This window comes from Pavona decussata, unplaced genomic scaffold (genome assembly GCF_977016875.1).
Source record: "Pavona decussata unplaced genomic scaffold, jaPavDecu1.1 SCAFFOLD_192, whole genome shotgun sequence".
In the NCBI taxonomy this organism is placed as follows: Eukaryota; Metazoa; Cnidaria; class Anthozoa; order Scleractinia; family Agariciidae; genus Pavona; species Pavona decussata.
In genome coordinates, this window is record NW_028145601.1 from 315,001 (window position 1) to 342,493 (window position 27,493).

Sequence of the window (27,493 nt, forward strand, 5' to 3'; positions counted from 1 at the left end):
AACGCCATTTCAGCAACAGACAATCGCCTGGACAGAACCAGAGTTGCCACCACTGCAGATCCAACTCTGAATCAGCTACGACATTACATTTTCCATGGTTGGCCAGTACAAAAACGTCAACTTCCAGAACCAGTACAGCATTACTGGAATTATCGCGAGGAGCTAGCAATTGAAGACGGACTGATATTCAAAGCTCACCGCTTAGTAATTCCCACATCGCAGAGAGCAGAGTATCTGAAAGATCTTCACGCAGGGCACTTTGGAGAGGAGAAAACTCTACTAAGAGCACGCGAGACAGTGTTTTGGCCAGGAATCTCGGATGACATCAGAAATGCAGTGAAAGCATGTGACATTTGCCAGAAACACAAACCAGCTCAGCAGAAGGAGCCCCTTATACCGCATGATGTACCCAGCATGCCATGGGTCAAGCTCAGAGTCGACATATTTGAACACCATTCCCACCACTACCTACTGGTCGCAGATTATTTCAGCAAATTTCCTAATCAGACGTCAGGTCACGTAATTAATCTCCTCAAGACAATATTTGCAGAATATGGGATTCCAGCAGTAGTGTACACAGACCAAGGAACTCAATTTGCATCTGAGGAGTTCAGAGCATTCGCTGTTCACTACAGGTTCCAGGTGCAGCACTCAAGCCCAAGGTACCCTCAGTCGAATGGTTTCATTGAAGCCATGGTCAAAACGGCGAAGAGCATCATGGAAAAGGCAGAAGAGTCAGGTTCTGATCCACATCTTGCAATGCTGATCTACAGATCCATGCCAATCAGACCGGGTCAACTAAGTCCAGCAGAACTGCTCACCCAGCGCAAGTATAGAGCACTACTTCCCATTCATCAATATCTTCATCCTAGTCTGGAGAAGAGTAGAGAAGCGCAGATAGCACAGAAACAGACCCAAGTGGATTACTACAATCAGAAAGCCAAGGAGCTTCAGGATCTGAAGCAATACCAGAGTGTTCGCGTGCAATTGGATCCTAATAAGCCAGTCTGGCAGAAAGCCACAGTGATTCAGCAACCCACTGACAGGTCACCCAGACGATATCAAGTGCAGACCGAATCTGGAGCAAAATATTTCAGAAACCGTCGACACTTGCGTCCTGCAATTCAGAGCGACCAATCGGAAGAGCTAATAGGGCAGCCTGCCCTTCCGGCAGAGTCAGTTGCGCCAGCATCACCACCGACGAAAACCGTCAGCCAGACATTACCGACGCAGTGTGCGCAAGACCATACCCATCCCAACATTGCAGCGTCTAGACCACGACGAACTGTTAGACAACCAAAAAGACTGATCGAAGAAGTGTAGCTGTAGGGACACTAAAAAAAACCTTTGAGGAACTTTCAGTTGATTTTGTTCAGTTGTTTTTTTTTTTCTATTGAGAAAGGGGGATGTTGTAATACTAGATGCGTGCAGAATGTGTGAAGCACTCAGAATAATTAAGCTATGAATAATGCGTGCAGAATGTGTGAACCGCTAGGGATATTTAAGCTATTCATTATTATTCAAGTTCAGTTGAGTTTAACCGTCGTTCGGTTATAACAAAAATCTTTGTGTCAGTCGCTTCGCGTTCAAGTAAGTAAAACCTAGAGAGTCAAATAGCATGAGGAAACAGTGAAATAAAACGTGACCACCCAGTGTTTTGTACATGTATCTCACAGGCACAAGATAGATCATGCAGCCACCATCTCCCAAATCAAAAGTGGATAATGTGTCTGTAGATGCATGGCCCATCTTGTGCCCATCTTTACACAGATGAATAAAGAGACCCACAATCAGATGCACAACATGGTGCTTAAGTTTGTCCCAGATGGATGAGTTTAAGGCTAGTAACCCTGGATTTCGTAGGGACGGACTTTCTGCTTTTACAGGAGTTTTAAACGTATGTTACTTGACACATAACTCTAAAGTTAAGCTGACAACGTACACAGTTTACTTACTAGAACAGGATCAAAAGTTGAATGGCTCACAACAAATTTCTGTCCTGGGGGGCCTCGCATGTAAGGCGGCATTCGACCAGGGCCTCCTCGCATTCCTCTAGCACGACCACGACGCATGATTATGTACAAACTATGGGACAAAGTAGCCACAAACAACTACGTAAGAATCAAACATCAAACTATCTCGCTGATAGCAGAATCACACTGTAAAAGGAACGCGAGAGATTGTCGAGAATGTGGCAAGATCCTTGAGCTTCCGCAACACCAGAGCATTCACAAAAGCTCATGACGACAAAAAGGTACAAAATACCTTGCACATACCTTTGAAACGTAAAAATGACCGGGTTTTAGTGATAAATAACAACCGATTTGTCTTCCCGGCGTCTTAGCACATGTAGAGTATCCGGGAATTTACTGGCAGAACATTTTCACGTCATATAAACCACAGCAACATGTCCACGCGCGAATAAAATTTCTCGTCACCAAGGCCCTCGCCGCTGTCTTCCATTCCCGTCCCCAGAGCTCCAACGGTTTTTTCTGATCAAAAGTTCGTAGGCTTTGAGTCGGTTGTTGGGCACGCGTAGTTCAACGGTTCAAACTGACATATCGGTGCTTATATGCATTTTTTTTAGTTTACGTAGGCTAGTTTTAGCTCGATTTCCGTCGCTCCCTCGGGTACGGCTTTCCTCCCCGAGAGAGCGTGGGCTCAGAGAGGCTAGTTCAGAGAAAGATTTTCCAGTCGTAGGTTCTAGGACTTCCGATCTTTATGTAGATGTCACTCGGTTTACTAATAGCAAGACTTACGATTCGTTACGCTGGTTTTGTATTAATTATCGAATTGAAAATGAACAGCACAAAAAAGTTAAAGGGGCAATGTCACGTACCTTCGGTGTCACTTTCAATGACCAAAAAACACTGGATCAATATAATGGAAAAGTTGAAATGAAGACCCAGTTTTGTACACAGAAACAGATGGCTAGGATGGGTTGCAACTTCAAAAAAAAAAGCCTATTTGTTCATTTTTTTTTTTTTTTCATGTGTACTGGAACTTTTTTACTGAAAAATTATTGCTTGTCCGTTTTAGAGAAATCACTTGCCTTTTTCGGTTGAAGATAAAAAAAAATTTAAAAAAAACAGACTGGATATGAATACACTGGATGTAAATAACGTTGTCAGGTGAGAGGTGAAAACCATGAACGATAGGACCCAACTTTCTGGGGAAGCGTGACCAGTAAGCTTATTTCCATTCTTATTGTTAGAAAATAAAGGCAAGTACGTTTTTTTTTTACGTATTTCCCGTGGACTTTGAGAAAAAAAACACGAAGTGTGTGCAAGCCAATTAACTCAACCCATGGGTGCTTTCCATTGACCAAAAATTTTCGGTTTGAATTTTCGGAAATTTCGGTCTCGAATGGAACGGGCTTATACTCTGTCATCACGTGGTCAGTTTTTGCCTCAGGCTTCTTGACGCCGTTTATCGTATGTGTTCAAACAGTCCGACTGGAAACTTTTGAATGGAACACGAGAATTTTCGAAAATACCGAAATTTCCACTTTTCGGGAACACTGAAAAGGTTGTCCTAAATTTTCAAAAATCTTTTCCGGAAAAGATCCTGTTCCATTCGATTGCCACCCGAAATTTTAGAAAATTTCGTCGAATGGAAAGCGCCCCATAATTCCATTAGGCCGCATTGTTTACTATTCACACTTTGCACGGGACAACGCTTCGTCAATCGAGTGTAAACAAGGGCTTTTTTTTTCAGCTATAACGTCACCCGATCAATCGAATGTCAAGGGTTGTTTCAGACTTGTACTAAGCGGGAAAAAAAAAACTGAGCGCAAGCCACACCAACAAAACACCCCGCATAATCTAAAGCAAATATATTTATTAATCATTTACCTACGACTATGTACAAACAAGTTTATTTTTATGACGAATTAACGAAAATGTACTAAAATGAAAAAAAAAAAAAGTATTAAAAATGGAACATTGCTGGCAAATGTCAGCGAGAAAAGAAACGCTATTAAATCCAAAGGTATTAGCTTCTGAAATCAGAAGGCAATGGACGTCAGCTCCTATAATAATTGTTCTTTACACAAACCCGAGCCCTTGTTGGTTGTTAAAAATTTATCATGACGGAGTTATTGACCACACCTAAACGTTTCCATCGAAAAAAGAGTGTTATTTTCTATGCCAGAGCAGTGTTGCACTGAGCAAATACGTTTCTAACTTATCTGACATTTTACTGTGCCGATACAAAATAAGTTGCATGAAACAGCACCACAACAATTATCATTATTAAAGCGTTGGGGCAATCGTTGCCCAGGGTAACAGCACTCGCAACGTTTGGAACAATTTGTCGGGTATATAAAATGCGAAAACAAAGGTTTTCAAACACGGGGTTGTTATTGTACTGAATCAGCTACTACAATATACTTACTCTCTGTAAAACTAGCCTGCCTTTACACATGGTGGTCTGAAATGTCACCTGTCTCTTCGCATTAATCCGCATTGCCATGACCTAGAGACCGACTATTACACAAACTCGCAATCTGATTGGCTAACCAAGTACGTTCTAATTCTCGGTTGACTTTCTTGTGAGCGCGCATGCAAAGAAAATTGCCGAACATACAAAACCGACTAGCTAGAATTATTAATCCATTTTAACCGATTAATTGAAACAATTCGAGGGCTCGCTCTCGGTTCCTATCGATTTTAATAGATGGCTCAAGGCTTCGAAACCTCGAGTTTACTGTCTAACTGTGAACCTGGAAAGAGATGGATGACATTTCAGACTATACATTTTTTTTTTCATCTAACCCTTTCCTTAAGCCCTTCCGAAAATTATCCTTTTTACGATGAAAACATTTACGTGTGGACAAATTGACTGTTGATGTGGATTATTTGATTTCCACGCCAGTTCTTTCCTGTGCGCTTGATTTTACATTTTAACATTATAAGCTATGGATGACATCAAGAGAAACGCAACGTTTGTTATTTCTTTGCCGAGTTCCTCTTCTCAAGGTTTCTTTTTCCTGGAAAAAAAAATGATACGCAATCAAACAAGGTTATTGCTCATCGTCGTAATCAAAATAATAAAACGTACAGTATCGTTCGTCATAGTCACTTGAGATATATTAAAGGAAATGGTTATGAAACCTGACAAACCTTTGTAATATGTTTTTGTTTGCCTTTTTGGCCTTGACCCTGCACAAACCACAATATAATTTGAAATATGTTGGAGCAGCTGACCAATAGAAACGTTTTTGTTAAGATATTCAACTGTAGTGTGAACGTTAAAACAAAGGATTGTGCAGGGTCGCAGCCCTTCCAAGATAAATCGCAGCACCATTGTTTTCGTGGTAAGGTTTCCTAGCCAGTCCCTCAATTAACTATGGATATATCGCGTTAAAAGTTGTCCGCGCGCCACGTTTGTAACATCACCTTAACTTGAAAGGGAATTTGGATTTTTTTTTTCATTTTTTATTTACTCCACATGATCGTATTACATAAGGTTACAGTGCGTACAAAAGGAGTGGAGAAGGGCATAATATAGTTAACTAATTGTATGCCCTTTAAAATTACGATACAATATTTGTTAACAAAGATAGAAAAAAAGAAAAAAGAAAAAGGAAAACTAATTATAAATAGAGGAGAAGAAAGACAGAAAACGTTTTACAAGGTCGTGTGGCAATGATTAATACTGAGCAAAATAATACTGGAAGAGAGCTCGTTCAAATTGTTGTTTTGTTGGAATATCATTCCAGTAATAGCATCCGATAATTGTTGGGCAAAATTTCCTAATAATTATTCTGAAAGGACTAGGATTCAAATGCTGTAGGGAAGCAATTCGAGTGGCGTAACTATGTTTCTCAGGTCAGGGCATTCAACTGCTTATGTGCCCGTAACCTGCACACGCCATAGTAATCATGAAAGACAAACTGCCATTATGCAATACTTACTTAGATGCTGTGTGGCAATAGCTGGGGTCCATTCCTGGTCGGCCTTCGATTGCTGTGGAACACTGAAAATTGAAACACCTTGTTTAAATATTTTACTCCTGAGACCCACATTTATATAAAGTAATTCGAGTGCAAGAAATTTTTTCCTCAGTCTGGGAAGTAATTCGGAATGCAAGAAATTTATGCCTATGGAATCCAGCTACTGGAAGGCCGGATCAAACGGCAGCGCCTACTAATACCGAAGTATTTTGGGGCGGTTTGTGACTATGCGGAAAAAGCAGACCTTACCAAGGACTATTGAAATGCAAAAAGAAGATTGGGGGTAACTTCGCATTTTCTTTTTAGAGATAATTAAGCAATAATTATTCTAAAAAGGCGTAAAATACAAAGCAATGTATGGCGTTTTTTTTCCAAACTGAAGCTTCAATATCTCTGAAAAATGCATGGTTACCCCCAATTTTCTTTTTAAATACCAAGAGCACTTGCTGAGTTCTGCTTTCTCCGCTTAGTTTTAAACCAAACAAAAATATCCCTGTATTAGTAAGCAATAGGAAACGCGAGTATCTCCAGATGCGCAGAACGTATGCGCAGTAGCAAAAGTAGGCACCGTCCTTTCTGTAGCGCGCGAATCCCTCCACGTTCACTTTTCATAATGTTACCGTGGTCACTTTCGAGCGTGATCTGAGGAAAAAAGTACCACAAGACTGCTCGCAGTCTAACAGCAGCGAGTGCACAGGTATAAAGCAAAGAAAGGCAAGCTTTGTAAAATTGCAACGATCCGGTTCTCACCCTTGTTTCTATATCGGTCCAGCTAGAGCGACTGTCGTCATCTATCGAATCGGACGCTCGGCGTTTCCTGTTTATAGATTAAACAAACAATGCAAATTAGAAGAAAATAAGCTATAGATTTACTCAAAAAAGCAAAATTTGTTGCGGTTGAATTGCAATGTTTTTGTCAAAAATCTTCTTTAAGCCTTAAGCCGCGATTAGACGTTGAAACTTTTTGCTGAAACTTGTGCAACGGCGCTGCGAAACAAGTTTCAGCAGGCGTTGCACCGTGTAACATGGTCGGTTTCGTGAAACTTTTTCGAACTTCCGTTGCGAGACAAGTTTCACGAAAAGTAGAATTCTGCAACGGCTCGCAACGGTCGCAGTGGTGAAAAAACAAGAGTTTCACCGTGTAACACCACTTCGTGAAACTTTTTTCGCAGCGCCGTTGCACACAAGTTGCAGTTAAAAGTTTCAACGTGTAACGGCAGCTTTAGACTAGCTTTTAAAAGACACACGTTTGGTTTTATTTCTTGAAATGCTAATTCCACACCGCCGGTTCACATCCTTCTTTCTTCCTTCGCCATAACTAAAGAGACGTTGAAGCAGGAGCTATCCCATTCATACTGGGGGTTCTTGTTTGTCCAGGGCAGACAAAATTACAGACGCGGAAATCAAAACTAGCCAGGGGACGTGTGATCTTCTTGTTCAGGCATTTTAGGATCGTTTTAACTTCTTCTCGCCCCACTAACCCCACACTTTTTGGCTTCGAGTATGCGCGACTCTCGCAGTGGCACAGAAAGCTACACCTGAAATCTTTCACCGCTTGACTAAACCGTCGTTTCTACTTGCTACTGACCTTCCAGGACTTGTAAGTTCGTCGGATCTCGTTTTTAAAGTTTCAACTTCTGTGAACTGAATAGCGTGACCTCCTCCCACTGTTTTGTACACATCACCCTGAAGATAAACCACACTTGTGTAAACACATCACAAGACACTCCACTTGATACCACTGGGCCCTAAGTGCTGCCTTGGCTCCAAGAACTTGCAATAATTGCTAACCAGTCAAAAAGCTGTGAAAACACCTGTCTCCCGGCCAGTAATCATTTGCCACATATTTTTTCTGCTTTAAACAGTTCAACAACGTACTTATGACCAGTAATTTTTCCCAAGGGTATTTTTCATGGAACAGCGTTTTTACGGCTCATCTCTCCGGGTGAATCGGAGTTTTTCTCAAATGAATTTGGAGATGCTGGATGCAACACATTGACACAACACTCTGTTAAGTGTTTGATTTAACTTATCAAGTCACTTAAAAAGTTGAAGCCCCAAACCTCAATCGCGTTTACGATCACTTTTTTAATGAGGAGTTTCCGACTCACTTTGATCAACTTAGTTTCAATTTCTCCAGCCGAATCTTCCTCTTGATGCGCTAACACGTAGTTTGTGGCCTGTAAACAGTACAAATATTGTCATACAGTTGCTAGTGAGAAAACTGCAATTAAAGAAAGCATCTCAGTCCAGGGGCCTGTTTCTCGAAAGTCCCGGTAACTTATCGGGCCCGATAAGTATATTTTAAACGTTTTTCCCCGATCACACAGTGATTACAGACATGATACTTGGCCAATGTTTTCATAGAATTATAAGATTTTAAAATTTAGTATTCAAAGCTAACAAAACTTGACTTCTGATAAGAAACATTTATCACCAAAGACACTTACCGGGTCGGGTAAGTTACCGGGACTTTCGAGAAACGGGCCCCTGATACATGACAAAAATTAAAAGTGAAGTAACTTGACTTACTTGTGTGTCTTTGAAATCCTTCTCGTCGGGTCTACTGACCGTTTTCTTGTTTCTTAATGAGGGCTGAAGAACAGTATCTGCGAATATGTTGGCGTAACATATAAATGAATCTCTCAAAACTGTTCAAACTTTGGTCAAATTCCCCAATTGAAAGCAGCCGCGATCGGGAACAACTGGGCACGACTTCTAAGAGGTTTCCGTCTAAAGGTGGCGGGGAGAGGGGGGGGTATTTTTTTTTTTTTTTTTTTGGGGGGGTCTGGTTAATCTGGTTTAGGAAAAACGAAATCTATATTCTCACATTCCATTATTTCGGGATTTTCTGAGTATTCCTACCGGCGGGCACCTGAGTTTTCACCGTATCATCGTCTGTTTTTTAAAAAAGAAATTACTTCATGCTTAACTTTTTGTTCGGAACAAAAAAGTGACCCTTACAACGAGGTGCTTGTCAGGCGTGTTTCCACGATAGCCTCAAAAGAACACGCCAAAATTACCGAAAGGACTAAACTGGATTGAGAAAGTCTAATTCTCCTCGGATTAGGAAAGGGGGTCGCTTTCGGGAGGTGGTTGTGATAAGTGGTGGATCAGACAGACTTAAATTTTATAACTGTTTCTCCAAAGGAAAAAAATTATTTACGTTTAGGCAAAAAATAAGTCTTAACGGCATCATACAAATGAGAGACCAGAGCGCCTGATACGCACCTGTGTTCAAGTGTGTGGTGGGCTTATGCTCTATCCAGCAATCGGATGATTTGGAACGTCTGTGACGAGCTTTAATGGGAGGCTGAAATAAAACACAGAATATCTTTCACTTACAAAAAAAAGGAATCTTCAAGAGCTGGCGCCCTTCCCATTTAGCCAAAATATTCGGTTTAACTAGCTGAAATGCAAATGGTACGTGCGGATCAAGTGGAAATTTCTGTTCCATTTGCACAAAATTCCATTACCATTTTGTTGTCTTATTGCGCCACTACCTAGATTTTGTGATCAACCAATGAGATGGCAAGTTTGGAACGACTGAAGAAAAAACGCCTTTCCATTTGACACGGTAAGGTAAGGTAAGATTTATTAAAATTACATCGCAGCCCGAAGGCTGAATTACGTAATGGTTACATACTATTATTTACAATAAAAATTCTCTAATAATGATTATTTTTACATTTAATGGTTTCCGAAATTTCCAACCGAAAATTTGGGCTACATGGAAGGCGCCCTTGGACTCCTCTCATAAGCTATGGCCCCCTATAACCATGTCGTCTAATAGAATGAAGACATTTCAGTACAAGACGAGGAACCTTGGGTTCTAAGGCACAAATCTTGTCAAAGCAACCGCCAACTTCTCTCAACCGTAACAACAGAATCTGGTTTACCTTTCTGGCCACGGGCGGTGGAGACTTGGATCTAACCATCGCGGCTGCTTTGGCCTGGGCACGAGTTAACGGTCTCTCATTGGGCTTCATGGTCTAAAGAAAGAAAACAGGTTAAACAGGTTATCCAGTTAACAATCACTCATACGCTTGATTTGTGCCTCTCGCAAATTATTCAAATTAACATCTGTACCCTGGGTGCCAAGTTTTTCTCTCAAAAAGTTTACAGTACCTGTACGATCTCCTTGAGTTGTCTCAGCTTTTCATCCTTCTGCCACATTTTTGCCTGCATTTCCATCTCTTTGTCCTTGACACGTTTGGACTAAACAAGAGCAATGTTTATTTATACCTTTATGTGACCAATGATTAACGCACAAAAGGAAAATAAGACACGACTAAATGTTAAACACGCAGACCTCTCAAATATATTTGCTTTACAAGGAACAACGTTAACTTGAACGAAACAGAGCTTCACCCGCAAATAAAATTAAGCTTTTTTCCCGAGTAACCATCCAAATCAAACCATGGAATATTGCAACCTTTGCACGCACCATGACTACCTTATCATTGAAAATATTAAAACGCGCCACGAAATTAAACAAGCCACGTTATAATTTCCGCGACTTTAATAAAGTGGAACGTTAATTCCTGCGGACTGATTTCCATCATTTTGAACCCTTATTCTTTGAATCTTATTCTTAGCTAAATGGAACATTTGACAATATAATGTCGACTTTCTACTCTTAGTATATCTTATAATCCCATCCCATAAAACGTTTCGTTTCGCCCTACCGACCAAGTTTTTCAAAAAGCAAAAGGTTTCAGATTTAACGCCTGTTCCCTGTTCTAGGGTGTTTTCAAGTCTAATCGGTGCTGTATATCTCTAACGATGGTGCTTCCTGCAGTAATACCGACACCGCCATTTTTGCGCCGTTTATGACTGTGGAAGGTATATTAAAATCCAAAACCAAAATTGGGGGTAACCACGCCTTTTTCAGAGATAATTTAGCAACAATCTTGTTACGATAAGTGTTTTCCCGACAAAATGTCAATGGAATCATTGGCACAAATCTCCTTCAATACGTATTAACTTAATTTCCTATATATTTTTTTAATTAGGTGTCCTAAAATACAAAACATTTGAAAGGATTTAACACTTACGCATTCTCGTTCCCATTTATTCTTTTCTTGTGACACCACTCCTTTCAAAGCCTGATAAAATAACAAGGCGGAAACAACCAGCTTTAGTATGGAGGTGAAAGCATATCAGAAATGGACGTTCCATTCGTACAAAGTAAAAGCGCGTTAAAGGGTCCCAACGCGGTTTCTAAGGCGGGTTTCTTTACTTTCTCGACGATTATGGCAAAACTAGATGAGATGATTTTTAAGTCTTCATGAACGAGGAATCCGAGGTAGTTGCGAGAGCCTGGTATTGCTTTTTAACTATTGATTGACGCCTCGCACAATGACACAAACCCCCGCGTCCAATATTAGGAAGCTTAAGCAACGACGACGGCGACAGCAGCGAAAAACGTCACTATTAGGATAAATTCGCGTTTATTTTTTCAAACATTGTCGCGATGATTCCAAGTTGCTTTTAAAATATCAAATCCAGGTGAAAAATTCTTGGAGACCACACTCAAGCCTAGAAAAAAAAAAGAAAATTCGTCGCCGTGTGTTTACGTCCTCTACAAAACGTGCCATCAGGAAATTTCACGTCTAGTCGTGCAGTGACAGAACGAAATGTACCAAAAAGTGTATTTGGCGCGCGTGCAGAGTTGTTGTTTTGGATATTTCTTGGCTTCACACTACAAGCTAAGTTAGTTTCAAGTAAGCACTTGATTCAAGTGCACTTGAAAATCTCAAGTCGGACTTTAGAAAACTTGGCTTCATACCTGGTGACAAAGTATACACTTGAAGCACAAGCTGTCAATCATCTTTCGCGGTAAATTCAGAAATGCGATTGCTCGCCGGAAAATCATGGAGCCTTCGCAACGGAAAAACGTTTTATGTGAAATTTTGTCTTAAATTTTAACTCAGAGAGTTTTAACATTACAGGAAATGCATAGGTACTTCATTGTTTACGAGTACTTGACGACAACTCAAAAGAAAAGGCGACATCTTCTGTATTTGTCGAGAATGGTTCAGCAACGTGGTTTTCGGCAAACAAATCGCCACAGGGTTTGGGCATGGCCTCGTCCACAAAATTGGTTTAGACTGCTTTTAGCTAACCGCGACATGGAACTGCTTTGGAAAATGCATTTCCGCGTGACTCGTCCAACGTTCAACGCTTTGTGTGATTTCGTACGCGGAGTCCTCAAACTGCGAGGCGTATCTCCAGCCATCCATTTTGATTTTTTTGGATTGATTTTAGTTTACGGCAAAATGTTTATCTGTCGTGGCACCACAGCAAGTGGCTTTCAGTTGGTTTCCCTTTTCCTATTGGTCAAGTACGTTCTCAAGTGTGGTGTTGGCCATACTTGGCGGCGTACTTCGGCTTCTTTGAACTACGAACGTTTCCATGGTCACTAAGTAAAGTTCAAGTTGGTAGGTTTTACCCCTTCACACTGAAAGTAGGTTCCAAGTGCACTTAGCTTATACTTACAAGCTCTAGTGTGAAGCCAACTAAGAGCTTTTTGGACGTTCTCGTAGCCATCGTCGTCGTCGTTGCTAAAGCTTCCGGCTATTTACAATGCATCTGAGAAGAACTTTGGAAGTTGTACACACAAATATCAGTGACTGACTGACCTGTCTCATTTTAGCTTTGTCGTTTTTCTCTCTGTCTGCTCTCTTCTTTTGGTCATCCAACTGGAAAAGAAACGCGAGATTAAACAATTAAATCATATCTTTAGAGCGGTTTTCATTTGAGTGTCGTAAAAACAAAACCAAAGTAATTACTCTAGCCAATCACAACAGACGCAAACAGCGTAATGAACCAATCAGAAATCGAATCAAATACATGTAACCGGCGCTAAGCGCGGGAAAACGCGTGCAAGCAAGGCACGATTGGTTTTGGTTTTGCCGCTGATTGGTTGAGAACGTGGTGCGCGCTTTGCTGGCCAATCACAGAGCGAAGTAAAGCAAAACCACAGCAAACGTGAATTAGATGACTACCAAACTTTAAAACTGGCCAGCTATGACCTGCAGCAACGCAAAATGAGTGTCAGTCTGCATTAAATTTGTTGTCGGAATTATTACTACATGTAGACGGTATTTTACCTCGTACTGAAGTTCCTTCTTGTCTTGCTCATACATCTCTGCCGTCTTCAGGAGCATTTCATTCTGTGTGAAGATGAAAAACTATTCAGATCGAAACCGTACTGCTGCCTCTGTCTTTATTCTATCACGACTGTTGAATGTGGAACGGCGACCATAACTTTAGTCAAATACCTTTTGCGTAAGGGCCTTTAATCTCCTTTCAAGCTTCTGGATATCTCTAAAATAAAAATTAAAATTAAAAAGCAAACAAACAAACAATGTCCGATCAGTTATTCTCACGACTTTACGTCTGAAAAGCATAAGATGAACACCCCTGTTCCCCCCTCCAAAAAAGAACAATAACAAACCACAAAAGTAGCCCAGTACCCGACACTACACTATATGCACGAAAATGCGTCCGTAAAACAAACGATCCCAGAATTTTTTCTACACCGATTGAAGGAATTTTTATAACGTTTTGAACCATCCCATCATTAACAAATGGAACACTCAGATTAAACTCGAGTGACAAGAACAAGACTCGCGTTTGCGTGAACAATTTAGTTAAGTCTGTAAATATGGCAACCGGGCAACTGTTGTTTCTGGAGAAATCCAATTTTCAATTAAATAACAGTTGTTTACCTGTCTTTCTCTTCGACTGTTGACTTGAGGTTGGCGATAACCTTAAATAAATAAATAAATGAAAAAGTTAAGTGAGCAGGAGTCAGACACCGTCTTGCGAGAGCTGCCATGGAAACTTGCACAGTTTGACATCACTTACGCCATTTGCTTGGCTGTTTTCCTTCTCCAACTCCAAAAGATGAGCCCTGAAAATCCCCTCTGTGAAAGATAAACAATAAAAGCTCGAGTCAACGTTCATAAACCATAAACCAATTCGCGATTCAAGCGAGACAAGCGATGCTAGGCTACGCCAAAAATGTACTTTGAGACAGTCTAGCTGGTCATTTGGGTGACGCTTATGCATACATGCCCTATGCGACACTCGGCGCCCGAGGGAAGTGTAAACTGTGAGGCTCAGAGTTCGTGGAAATAACGCTTTAAAACTTATGCGTGACACATGCAAGTAGGCCCAGAGCGCTGATAAACTCGCGCGTGATTGGTCAACCCATGGGGCCATTTCCAATTGGTTGGGCCCGCGCTAAATATGGACTGTTTTGCAGTGAAGATTGGAGGTAAAGGTTTTAGTACCTTTTCTTGATAAGTCATCAATGAGCGTCTGTCTCCGTCTTTGCCTCTCTTGAAGGAAATGAATCAAGTTTATCAACGTCGTGTTATCCTCGGGTGAAGTCAGCTGAAACAAAATGAGCATCTAATGAAATGATCGCTTTCCATTTGACAGAACTGGCTGGTCAAGCCGGTCAAACCGTCCAGTCTGTAAATCGAATGCTTCATTTTGAAGGGATGGTGCTGCGAAGTCTTGAGAAATGATCACCTCGAAACCGGTACGCGTTATTTTGAATAAAGTTGAAGGACTAGGATTCCGATAACACTTATCCTTCAAATTAGGGACCATGAAACCCAATCTTTTGTCTTTGAGGAAAAAATAAAAAAAACAAAAACAAAAACAAAAAAACAGAGAGGATGGACCAAATCTCAAAAGTATTCTTTAAAGATCCACCCCCCTCCCCCACCACCACCACCACCAAAAAAAAAAAAATCTCCGACCATCAAATGTTGCCAAAGAAAAGTTTTTCAGCTCTAGGTGATAATAGAGATAGATAGTTGAGAGGTTGCGCGAAAAACTCCTCGCTCCACTCCAGTCGCGCTACGCTGTGAGCGCACCCTCTCGACTAACCAGAAAGGGACTGCTTGCAGTCTAAGGTGATAATCGAACTTCTAACTTGTTCATTAATTAGGTTGCTTCCTTGTGTGTCTACCAGCATCATACACTCACCTGAAACATTGGGAAAGGTGGTCCCATGGTGTGGAGAGGTTTGGCTACGATCACATTTTCACTGTTATCTGCAAACAAGGCGATACTACTATACGTATTAAAGAACTTGTGTCGCCTGCTTAAAAATAGTACCAAGTTGCAGCAGGAGGTATGTATCTCTCTGCCCAACCAATGAAAGATTCGTTGCAGGTAGCCTCAATTATTGCGAAAAGGAGAATCCGCTTTTGTAAACACGGAAGACGTTTACAGTCAAATATCGGGTATACAAATTTGTTCTTTATTTTCAATAACTACAAAAGTCAAAATGCATAAAATTAGGTCATTCCATAGCAAAAATTCAACAAATGGCACTCTTATTATTGTATTGCATGAAATACTTCAATTGATTTCAAAGAATTTAATCAGAGACGAGATTTTAAGTAAGGTAAAATCTTTATATAGACACGGTGTTTCCTTCAGGACTATACAATATTTAATTTAAATAAATCTACCTCACTAAATTAATGTTGTAAATAACTACTACAATAAGAGAAATGATAAAAACCTGCTTTACAAGGAAGCCGTGTATAAAAACAAAATAACATTAAATTTTATAAAAGACTACTATCAAAATCATAATTCTTCAACTTAGATTTAAATTCATTAAGAGACAGCGACTGTTGAATATTCAAGAGCAGACTATTCCACAGTACAACTCCGGTCAACTGCAAGACAGACTTCTTTTACGATAATTAGTGCGGGGCTGTGGGATAGCAAGTGTACCATCACTATCTCTTAGGTCTTAAGTCTTTGGTCTACGTAAAACTATACACAGCCATTCTACCAAAATTCTTGTAAACCATGATACTTACATGCATGTTAAGACTGTCATAGATATTTCTTCAAAAAAACTACACAGTTGCACCCCGTCTTACGACCACCTAATAATCTCGTTATTACTGACATGTCGTTTAAGGCCCAGAAAAACAGGCAACATTTTCTTGCAGCTTGTCGCACAACAATTGTTGCCTTGCAAGCTGCAAGAAAATATTGCCCGTATTACTTGGCCTTTAGGCCTAAACAAAACTCAGGTGCAGTCACTTTCTCAGTCTTATCTGAAAGTCCCTGTTAGGAAAAGATGGTGATTGTAACAAGAAGTCTATTGTTTTTTTCTGTACACCAACATACCTTCCCCATTTTCCTCCACATGGGCTAAAACTTCCTTGTACATTTGATTAGCTAAGAAAACAAAAGGTGCATGTTACACAAGGAGAAAAGAAGAATTTGAATATACCGAGCAAATGTAAGAAAAAGTTCAGGAGTTCAGCTTGCGGTCAATGATAGCAAGTTGGCAGTGTTAAAATGTACTGACTATTTTGTTTTATCAACAGAGTTGATAAGGTAATTGAATCTTGAATCTCTTAACAGTGGCCAATTTATCTAATTCTTTTTAGCGTATCTTGTTACAATAGCAAAAGCACAGCAAATATCACCTCTTCTTCTTCCAGGTGTCAGTCCAGTATCAAATCTGTACAGACAGAAAAACAACATGTCTAACAACACAAGCTCTCTAATGGAAAATGACATTGCAGAGATACACTTGAAGTATGCCAGTTAGCATCAATACCATTTCCCTGTATTACAATTCAGAGCATACTGAAAGTAATCAGACCTTTGGGAAAAGGAAAACCAATAACATACACAGACACACATTTTTTTTCCTGAACAGGAGAAGTAAAGGGGAGTAGAAGGAGAAGGTAAGCTGGACAAACACTTCAAAGTGTCTCCTGGACAGGCAAAGTATGCATAACTGGGGGAGGGTATTTTGACCAAAACTGTAGCCAACCATGTGTCACATTCAAAACATAACAAGAAACAAGGAAACCAAAAAAACGTAATTCAGCTACATGCAGAAGAATATGAGCAAGAGGTCCAAGGGGACGTGCAGCGAGTAATGGGGAAGGAGATGCTAATAGCAGGGTTGGATCAGGAGACAAGTCATACATTACTACTGATGAGTAGTTAGGGATGGACCATTAGATTAAACTGGAGAGGAGTGAAAAATTTTCGGTGCATGAATTTTTTTTTGAAACCCACTTGTCTGCAGGAATTTTTTTCCCTCTGCGTGAATTTTGCTTTTTGGTACCACTGCTTGCAGGATTTTTTTTTAGACAAGTTAACCTTGCAGGACTTTTTTGGGGGAATTGTCACCCCCTCTCTGGTTTTTTCTAATGGTTCGTCCCTTAGTGCAGACACCGTTGACCAACAGTCCAGCTTATTATGAGAAGACACACATTAAATTTCATAACTGACTGAATATGACATAAAATATTACATAAATTCAGCTACAGTCAGAGGGGAAACAAGTAAATATGTTTGGTTTACAATACCTGACAGACTGAGGTCTGGCTATAACTACATCTTGGGTAACCTCAGCAAATTTCATGACATGCTAAAGGGATTAGAGAAAGTTTTCAGTTGTAGTAAACAAACCATGGTGACTTCAATTTTTGTTTGTTTTTGTAATTTATACACACTGACATCTTACCACACTCTCGTCATAGTCATCAGCATTGGGGTTTAAACAAACAACCATTCGGACCTGAAAAATAGAAATAAAATAGTTGAACTGTAGTGAGTAGGAAGAAGAGAGACCCTCGGAACGAGGATGAGTTTGGTGAAATGCCAAGGAAAAAATAATTAAAACAAAATTTTGTCAACAAACCTTTCCTTCACCATCAAAAAAATTCTTAAAAAGATGTGTCAATTTGGTGTCTCTGTAAGGAACAATCTGAAAAAAAAGATAATAAAGAAGTTGAAAAAGAAAAAACTTGGTCAACCAGTAATAAAAAATATTCATTAATTAAAAGCTGTGCCCCAAAAATGTTTCTAATTCTTTTCCCATCGAATTTCCATGATTTTTTTCCCTGGAAAAATGGAAAGTTTTAAAACTGCCTGATTCATCATCTATCTACTTTTCTCATTTGACAATAAATATTCACTATGGATACACTCTCGCAATTCTAACATCCTGCAAAAATACCTTTTAACATGTAAGAAATTTTACAAAAGCCCAGTCGCTACTGAGAGCATGCAACATAAAAAAAAGCATTTTTTTGGATGCTGACAAAAGGCTAACGCTTGAAACATCACCACTCAAATCTCTTTACAGTGGCCAAATTGCCTTATCAACTCTGCTGATAAAACCAAACATTCATTTTAAGGATGGCCTTACATGTATGTACACCCAAACTTTACAAAAAAACAAACCAAAAAAAAAAAAAAAAAAACCAGGGACAGAAGGCCTTTGGAGAAATACCACTTTCAGCATCATTCCCTTGTCCAAAAAAAAAAATGCAGAAGGACACAGATCAAAATTTATACCTTTGGAGAGATGCCATTTTCCGCATTTCCTTGGTTCTCCCTGAGAACCTCCATGCAAGTTCTTAAGGTCATCAAAGATGCATTGATGTTGCCTAAAGTAAAATAAAATGCAAAAAAAAAAAACAAACAAAAACAGCAAGGTTATAAGTCAAGCAACTTACCATACAAAATTTATATTTAGTGACTATAATTAACAAGCCATATTCAGTGGGCCTCCAAATTTTGACGAAATACATACAGTGCATGGGAGGGGGGGGGGGGGAAATGACCAAGGACAGCCACTTTTCAATAATGTTATATTAAACAATTCTTAATGGCTACTAGTTAAGGTGACCAATTCCTATTTACCTGCTTCTCTTAATCTGTCTCCACCAGCTTTTGTTCTGCTTGTTCTCTCTGATCCTGCCAAATCACACAAGGACAAGACAGATACTGCAATTTGATCCCTATCCTGATGGAAAAAAAAAAACAGACATCCGTGTTGATCTCATAACCTTGTCAAATAATAATTATTGACAAACCCATATTTTCTATAGACTATAAATAGCAGTTGTACAATGAGCAGTCTAACAGCCACGAAAAGACCGTAGATGGCACAATATTCTAACAGAAACAAGTAGCTGACTTCTAAAGCTGTTTGAAATTCAACCAATGAATACAAACCTCATTACCTGACTGGAAGTTCTCTCACTGTTACACTGATATTTTTCCTTTCCATTCGCTACACCAGCAGATCACCATAACTTTACCACTGAGGTTGTTATCATTACACTCTGTGACTGTCTAAGTATACAATTTATACTTGGGAAGAAAGTACAGTACCTGCAAGACCTCCTCTCCATCTGGGTCTAAAGGAGCTTGTGCCAGTTTGATGGCAAACACACTGTGGCTTCTGCTGGACTCACGATTCAGTAATGTGTTGGCAACACGCCTTTTCTTCTGACCTGTGTGGAGAGCACGTCATGTTTAGTTTGTAGCTCGCTACAAACAAAATTAAGTCTGCTAAGCTTGTATGTTGTGCTGCTAGCACTTATGAATGATACAGATGATGGATCCGAGAATTAACTCTGCAGTGTTTGCTGTACTACTACAGTGTGTATATGAACCCATGGATTTCCCACTTACAGCTGTAGCATTAGCCCTAGAAAGGATATTGGGAGACCAGACAAGACAAAGAAAAAGTCTTTGACCTTTTTTTCTTTGCCTCATATGGGCTCCCAATTCCTTACTACGGCTAATGCTCAGTGGAAAATTCATGGGATTCACATCCATGTAGCACTACAATATACAACTGTAGAGTTGACTCTCAATTCATCATTTTGTCGTCTTTTAGTCATTTTCAAACTGTTAGCAGGCAGTTATCTTCACTCTACATGTACAAAAGGATTGTTTGAAGATTTAACCTTTTGTGGACTGATTTTCACAGACTAAAACAAACGGATTGATATGCTGTTCTGTCATACAAAATTAAAGATCTTGTTTTCAAAATCTGGCAAAAGAAAGACCAAAGTCTGGCTGTGCTCAGTCTTGGGGAAAAGAAATAACTGCTTGTTGTAAAGAAGTTTGTTGCGAAAGAATGATAAAAATTATCATTCTTTCGCCACAAACTTCTCTTCAACAGAGCAATAATTTCTTTTCCCCAAGACTAAGCACAGCCAGACCTTGGAACCTTGGAACCCCAAGGCTAAATTCTGAGTGTACTTGGAGCCAGTAAAACGTATTTTCTGACCTTTCCAAAAGATGCTGTAAGCTTCCTCTGTACTTTTGACTTCAACCTCTGTCACACCACTAACGTACATGTTGCGATTGTTATCCTCTCTTAGATTCTTTGATGCTGGTGGTCTGAGAAGTAACCACAGTAAAAGATCAAATGGATGCTGCTATGCATCTTTATAATATGTGTAGATACATGTATATATTTGTTTTCTCCAGAAGAGTAATCACATGCGAGAAGTCTTAAAGATGGTGTACATCTCAGAATGGTCCAAGGAACTCTCGACTGATTGCTTAAGTATGGTGCCTACGGTAATTTAAAGGTATTTCTGCACAGTTTGTGAGTAAGCGGGAAGAGAAGATTTTAGCAAGGGCTATTGAAATCCAAAAGTAATTACACAATTTTCAGAGACAATAATTATTAAGCTTCAAATTAGAGAAAAATGCCATACATTGTTGTATTTTAAAACTTTTAGAATCAAATCATTGATAAATTCATGATTACTCCCAATTTTGTTTTTGGATTTCAATAGGCCTTGCATAGATCTGCTTTTCCCACATAAGCACAAATGGTGCAAATACCTCTAACAAGTGGCTTCTTAAGAGGGTTGGTCAGACAATATAATGATAGTGCCAGCCAGATGCAGCTTCTTTTTAACTGACGTCCTAATTCACAGCAGATGCAATTTAAAGTGGACATGTACTGTCTGCAGCCCCGCCACTCAGCTAACCCTTGATAGGTTTAATACATTATTGGGAAAAAAACAACGCAAAATTTGGTAACAGTAATTAAAAATGTAAAGCCATTTTAACCCCCTTCGTTACTTAATAAATAAATTAATTAATTGGTATGTTTGCTAATGTAATTTTGCGGTTCTTACAGTGCATGTTCATGTAGGTTTCTTTCTGTTCCTACACCACAGCATCTCCTTGTTTCTTTCTTTTCATTATGATCATTATTTCAATAATTGCTATCATTTTATTGTCATTATTTGTAGATGCGATAAAAACAGATTAAATTAAATTACGAGAAGTGGTCACTCTAAGAGGATATACTTTTGATTCATAAATTCTGATGAATGAAGTTTTCAACTTACTTCGGACAGATGGGATCCACTGGAGTCTCATCGAGTAGATCATAAATATAGTTGTTATAAATTTCAAAATAAGAAACAAACACTGCATAGCTGTTGTCCTCATCCACCTGCAAACAGACCATTTGCAATAATGATCAAAAGATCCATGGATTGAATAAAAAAGAACAGATACAGATACACACATTGACAAGTATTAATAGGAGTGACTATTGCTGGGAGCAATGGTATTGTCATTGAATGGAAATCAAGCTAAATTAGAGATGATCTAGTTCTGTTGCCAAGTTTGGGTTAGCCTATAGTCTAAAAATGTTGCACACCCTACAGTGTAAATTAATACAGAATTCAATGAAAGTAACAACTTGCTATTTCCACTCACCTCATTCACAACCCCCATTTCAGGGACTCTTATCACATCTGCAAATTCATTATCAGCATTCCTGCATAATAGAAAATTACACATGTATACGCAAATAATGTGAGATTAAAACTGTCAAGGATCATCAGCATCTACAGACTACAAGCAGCCCCTCCTTTTCCACAGAGAAACTGTAGTTCTAGACAAGCAGCAAAACGTGACTACAGATGAAACGACTGCCCAGTGTAAAAAGCTCAGTGTGATGCACCTCCCTCCACCTCCCTCGAAATGCTTTGTAGTTACACTGTACTACAAGTGGCAAGACAACAAGAGCACTAGGCAGAAAGAGCCAAATACAAAAGGGGTCTTGCAAAAAAGTAAATGTTGACTAAGCAGCAAATCATTGTCTACAGGTAGGCAGCAAATTGCCCGCTGATGGTACATTTTTAAGGAGGCTGGTAATGGACAGTTGAGTATCTACAAATGTTCCACTATGAAAGGGACTCCAGAGCAAATAACTGCTTTACAATATACATGCTTCCATTTAAACTTTTCTAGCTGACGCTATAAATACTTAACAACTGCATCGCTTAGTGGAGGTTGAGTGCCTGGAAAGTCCAAGGGCTTCCATTTTTGGCAGCCAGCCCCTAGACTGAATAACACCCCCCATGGCTGCCACAACACTGCAACCCGGCCATGAGCCCCCACGCACAAGAGACAAAAAATCAGTGGAAAAATCAGTGGAAAGAAAGAGAAAAAAGGGAACGGAGGGGGGGAGAGAGAGCTAGATGACGACTGCTCTCAGCCACGCTGGCTGAGAGAACTCCACGCACTGCCAGACCTACGCCACACAAGCGAAACGCCACACTATTGCGCATGCGCTTCCAAACTGACCTCTGACTGCGGGTCCTGTTGGTGCTCTTTGTTGTTAACTCCTTTAAATTGCATTTAAATACATTATACCCAAGATGGAACATTCAATGTACCTATTTCTTGAACCTGGTGTGGGAGGTGGTGCCTGCAGAGCTGTCTCTCTTTCACGTCTCTCCTTTTCAAGCTTTGCCTCGTGTTCACCTTGTATTTCAATGCCATTTGCTTTGTCTGGTTTAAAGACCTAACAAGATTAGAAGCAATGACACAGATGGATAAATCAACCACAAACAACTGCGTATGATTATTGCTCACTTGCACAAAAAATCAAATGACTTTTCAAATTATTGTAGGATTGTACTTAGAAATCAGTATTATTCACCAACAATCAACAAAGTGATATAAATGTAACTCATTGGAAATCTCTTTTTTTTTTTGGACATTTTAGCATAAAATAAAGGTTAATGTTGGCAAGCGACAACTATTGAGCCCACATTACTATTGCGGTTTACCCTAAACACGTGACCTCATTTGGTCATCATCCGGTCGGTGGGTTTTATCTGAGGCCTTGCGGGTATATTCCCTGCCCAACTTTGCCCACAAAAGAATATTGCGTTTTCTCTGTGTCTGCGTGCCATAACATTAACTGATTGGCTTCTGCAACACAAACTAAAGAATGTAGATGCATGCATGATGATAACTGACGACCTACATATTTAGCTGATTGTAGCTCTCCAATCGTGTTGAATATAACGTCTAAACATCGAGGAAGCAAGCCACTGTCGCTAGGTGTGCCAGTCATGGTATGTGTCTTCCCAGACCCAGTGATTCCATATGCAAAGATCAAGCCTGTGACACACAATTTAAAAAAAGCAGTTCTGGTTTCAACATCTGTTTGTACATTGAATTTATTGCCAGTATTTACAAAGCACTTTTGTAAAAGCTAAAGACCTTTATTGCTGACAAAATGTATATGGATATACGAAAGGTTCTTTCAGAAAAGTAGGAATTTCTCTTACATGTAGCGCTTGGCACTCACCATTTTTTCCATGAATTAGGTCATCTACCAAAGGAAATGCTACGTTATCGAAAAGCATTTTCTGGGTTGTCTTCTCACCATAGAGCTTTTTAAAGGTATGCTGCGTCTGTAAAAGAATTGAAGAACATGCACTAGTTTGATATACACTGAGACGTAATGGTGTACTGACGATAAAACTAAACCATAGCCAAAAGTGAATACATAACTAAGAGAAGATGCTTCAGAGATTGCACACAAAGGTGCTGTTTTTACGAGAGAAATAAGCCAAGAACTTACAATATAAATGGGCCGAAATATGACATTTAGGTTGTAGCTAGGTTATGCTTACTTTGTGGCTTATCTTAACCATGGCTTAAGGTAGCTTCAGCTTAATTTCTCTCGTATAACTTGAACTAATGACTCATACTGTTACCTCTAATCTGTGGCCACACTTAAACCCTGCAGAATTCTGCAAAATAATCAAATAAATTACAAGTGAACATTAACAGGAGAACAGTTTGTTACAAGTTTACAAACATGATCGCAGTCCGTTGTGCTAGCGGTAATCAGGGCTCGAAATAACGGCCGGTCAACGGACAATGTCAGGACTGATTTGGGAGTTGACCGGTCAACCTTTCGTCTTGCCGGTCATGTTGACCGGTCACATTTGATCGTTTTGAAAATGAAATAAATTAAAATTTCCATGCTGTTCAGTTAATTCAGTTGTAGCAATCCCGGCATTGAAAACAGACATCGGGGTTCACGCACTTCCAGTCACAAAGTTAAAAATAATTTGTTTTCTAATTCACTTTTATTAGTTGATTTTCAAGTTTTGCATTTCTCCCTGCATATAAAGTAATTCCTCAGCCCAGAATAAATATAATCAAAGTACAAAAGCAAAGGAACTATACTTTATAAAACCAATAGTTATTCCAATCTTCGCAAGTTTATCTGTGTGTTTATCTTTGGCGTGCGTAATATAAACATAAAAGGTTATACAATGATAAACATCCGTGAACCTGAATCAACGTACAAACATTTTAACGTTTGCCAGATATTATTGGCCTATATAGATAACACAAAATGAAGAACATTCAAGGAAAAACTGGTTGTGATTGTCATGGAACGTGTTACAGAAAAATATATATATCTAGAGATTTGCGAGTTAAATGAAAGCCGGATGTGCGTACAGTACGTCACGGGAACCCGCGCAGCAGGCATGTGATCATATGTTGATAATCGCCAACTTCTTTGATTCTATCCTGTGTATTGCAATGTTCCCAAGTGATGTAATCAAAGTCTTCTTGTGTGAGGTAATGCCCTCGAATATCTAAAAGTACTTTACTGTTAGTGTACTTCAACAGCTCAACAACACAATGTACGGAGAGAGCTTCCTCGGTTGTGTGCCACACGCAAAAGTTTGAGATGTTTGTGTTGCTAAAAGGGAGATATTTTATAACTTTCCTGAGAAATTTCTTGGCAGTTGTCAATAAATAACATTTCCAGACTTTCAAATTTTACCATATTTCTTGAACACTTGATGTGTCTTCCGGTTCCGGCACACCCAAGTTAAAATGCCTGGTTACTAAGCTTTCCTCGATGAATCTCTTGTAATGAGGAGTATAAACATGGATTACTGGCGGAGTTTCAGGATCAAGATCTCACACCGTGATACGTACACCAGAAATCATTATATTTGGAGGCATTTACTGTGCATTTACTTATTTACAAATTTAATGTATACAATAACAATATTTAACGTACAGTACGTATTAATACACATACACTTGAAGCTTATTTTCATTTTGCTGCTGTAATTTACTTTTGTTGTTGACAATGAGTGCTTTAAAGTGCTCTAACTCTTTTGGAAATATATAACGCCAGTTTTGGTTCATGGGCCCCTGTTTTAAGAGTTATTTATTGTATATAATTTGACCGGCCAGAAACGGTACGTGAACGAGCTAAAATGAATTGGGCCGGTCATCGTGTCCAGAGACTCTCCGGAAATTATTTCGAGCCCTGGTAATATTAAACTATTATTAATACTGTAATAATTTTATACTTGGCATGTAAAGTGGGTCCTACAATTGTAAACAAAACACATTTCCAAAGGGCAAATTATCACTTGCACCATTTTTCCAGCAAGCTCTTCAAATATGCACATAGTAAACACCTCTTATGAAACTTGTTCCCAGTGATGCATTGTTCTACTCCCAGTCATTGAGACAAGGTCTACAAACTATTGCTAAGAGTAAAAACCACCTCAGTTTTGGACAAATCCCCAACTGCGGTGCTCTTTTAAAACAATCTCTGTTTGAATGTATTATTAAACTATGATTGACACAGGGTTCACACAGAACCTGGGAAAGAAAATTTGACTAGATTCTAGAAAACCCGGCCACTAAAATCTAGAACTTAAAAACCTGCTACCGCAGTCCTGCAGTCATCTAATTTGCATAGTGTTTGCCTCATTCTTTAAGCATTAATGCCCAAAATCGCATGCATTTTTCATCTGCTACGGGGCTGCCGACCGCGATAGCACTCCAGTTTAATACTTAGATCAATTACTTATTCATCTGTTGAGCGCGGTAGCATGGACCACGGGTTTCAGAGTAATGCACCTTGCGAGTGGACGGGTATTCTGAAATTGCTCCAAAAATGCTATGGCTTTTCCATGATTTTTAAAGCAATTCCATGATGAGTGAACCCTTCGACAGCATAAACGTAATAAATTATACTTAAGATATAACCGCAATATTGTTACAAGATCAGTAAAGAGCAAGGAAAAAAATACCTTTGGTGCTGTGAGTTGTAGCACTGTGTCACTGATGATTTGAACACAAGATTCTTCTTCATTATCACCAAGAGGTCGGATTCGGCAATAAACCTGCAATTTACCAGTTTCATACGCTTGGTTCGAGTTGATAGAGTTGATAGAAAATGCAAAGTTGCTTATTACCTTATGCTACCAGTAGGAGAAAAATCTCCAACCAGTAAGACCGTCCCATAAACAAAATAATTTGGTAGTGGAATGACAGGCCAAAAGTTTATGACTGCGGCCCGTAATAAAACTATTCCTCGCCTAGTTATTGCAGCTCATCTTAAGCGCCTGTAATGAGTATTTTGGCCTGTACAACTATTTACTTAGATGATGATTTCCATGATTACTTGATTATTCTATGTTGTAGTTTTTGAGGTCCTTCTAGCCGGTACGGTATTAGCGAAAGCTATACAGGAGTGAACATAAATTAAACTAAACACTAAGATTTCAGACGCAACATCGCTTTAACTAGATTCTACGAGAATCGCCCATCGTAAGATACAACTAATGTTATTTCTACGTATCACTACTTTTCCACCGAAGAACATCCGATACTCTCGTGCAACAGTGAAACCACCGAATCGGCACCGATTGCTATTGAAATCCATCAGTCTTTGCAAATGTTCACAAGTTACAAGTTCGAAGATCGTTTGTGGAAATAACGATGAAGGATGCACAGCAATCTATTCTCAGTAAATAAAAATGTCGATTCCTTTACCTCGACTGGATCCTTCAGTTTGTTGGTGGCGGGTCTCCTTGGTGTCTTGCCGCTGCGTGGGGTTTTTGTCGAACCGGGAGTTTTCGGGCTAAACGAAAAATTCAAGTCAATTTACGCCCCCAAATGATGCCAGTAGGCTAAACAAATTTTCAGTACTTACATTGGCCTCATGATTGCTCAACACAGATGTTTTTCACCATAGAAAGTTAGCGAAATATTTCAGATCAACAACTCTAAAATCAAAATGTCCGTCGAAGAATTCTTGAATCAAACCGCCTTGTCAGCCCTGGTTTGAACCGACCAATCAGAGAACAGCATGACTTCATGGTGTTCTTAAAACGCATGCTCATTTGAATAACCGCTGTGTACCATGTGGGTGACCTGCCGTCTCGGCCGTCTTGCCCGGCCCGTTGAACCAAAAAAAACACACTGTGGTATTTTCCTGGGGGTATTTTATGGTTTCTAGATCTGTATCGGTAACGTATACAATCTCTTACAAAGAATTTTCGTTCCCCTTGACGTGCGCAGAAAGGAACGAAGTTTCGAAGTACGTGATTGGTAACGTACGTAAAA

At 39.5% G+C, this 27,493-nt stretch overlaps 2 protein-coding genes across 5 annotated transcripts in view; both read right to left on the reverse strand.

The window, feature by feature from the left end:
- The window catches only part of LOC146461996 (interleukin enhancer-binding factor 2-like), a 30,071-nt gene extending 27,641 nt beyond the window's left edge, over positions 1-2,430 (reverse strand). The window contains exons 1-2 of the mRNA XM_085086139.1: positions 2,277-2,430; positions 1,956-2,085 (exon numbers count right to left, since the gene is read on the reverse strand). Coding sequence (XP_084942265.1) covers positions 1,956-2,072 — 117 coding nt within the window. The 5' untranslated portion in view covers positions 2,073-2,085; positions 2,277-2,430. The remainder of the gene's footprint in view (positions 1-1,955; positions 2,086-2,276) is intronic.
- A 1,391-nt stretch (positions 2,431-3,821) lies between these two features.
- Positions 3,822-27,206, reverse strand: LOC146461999 (kinesin-like protein KIF23). Of its 4 annotated transcripts, XM_085086110.1 has the most exons (35): positions 27,081-27,206; positions 26,921-27,008; positions 26,176-26,268; positions 23,815-23,850; positions 23,403-23,508; positions 23,076-23,212; positions 22,480-22,607; positions 21,515-21,575; positions 21,139-21,245; positions 20,058-20,170; positions 19,151-19,272; positions 18,677-18,779; positions 18,329-18,420; positions 17,670-17,735; positions 17,493-17,546; positions 17,335-17,396; positions 16,438-16,472; positions 16,133-16,183; positions 14,966-15,033; positions 14,260-14,362; positions 13,832-13,890; positions 13,693-13,733; positions 13,243-13,288; positions 13,072-13,134; positions 12,601-12,660; positions 11,014-11,064; positions 10,085-10,174; positions 9,856-9,948; positions 9,188-9,269; positions 8,489-8,565; positions 8,068-8,136; positions 7,545-7,642; positions 6,707-6,773; positions 5,918-5,979; positions 3,822-4,990 (listed from the first exon to the last, which is right to left on the reverse strand). In XM_085086110.1, the coding sequence occupies exons 1-35, from the start codon at positions 27,089-27,091 to the stop codon at positions 4,975-4,977; spliced, it is 2,610 nt and encodes an 869-aa protein (XP_084942236.1). In that variant the 5' UTR covers positions 27,092-27,206; the 3' UTR covers positions 3,822-4,974. The 4 variants fall into 4 exon arrangements, with proteins under 4 accessions (XP_084942236.1, XP_084942237.1, XP_084942240.1 ...); XM_085086111.1 differs by lacking the exon at positions 8,068-8,136; XM_085086114.1 differs by lacking the exons at positions 3,822-4,990; positions 5,918-5,979; positions 6,707-6,773; positions 7,545-7,642 and having other exon boundaries at positions 8,091-8,213; positions 8,454-8,565.
- Between the last annotated feature and the right edge of the window lie 287 nt (positions 27,207-27,493).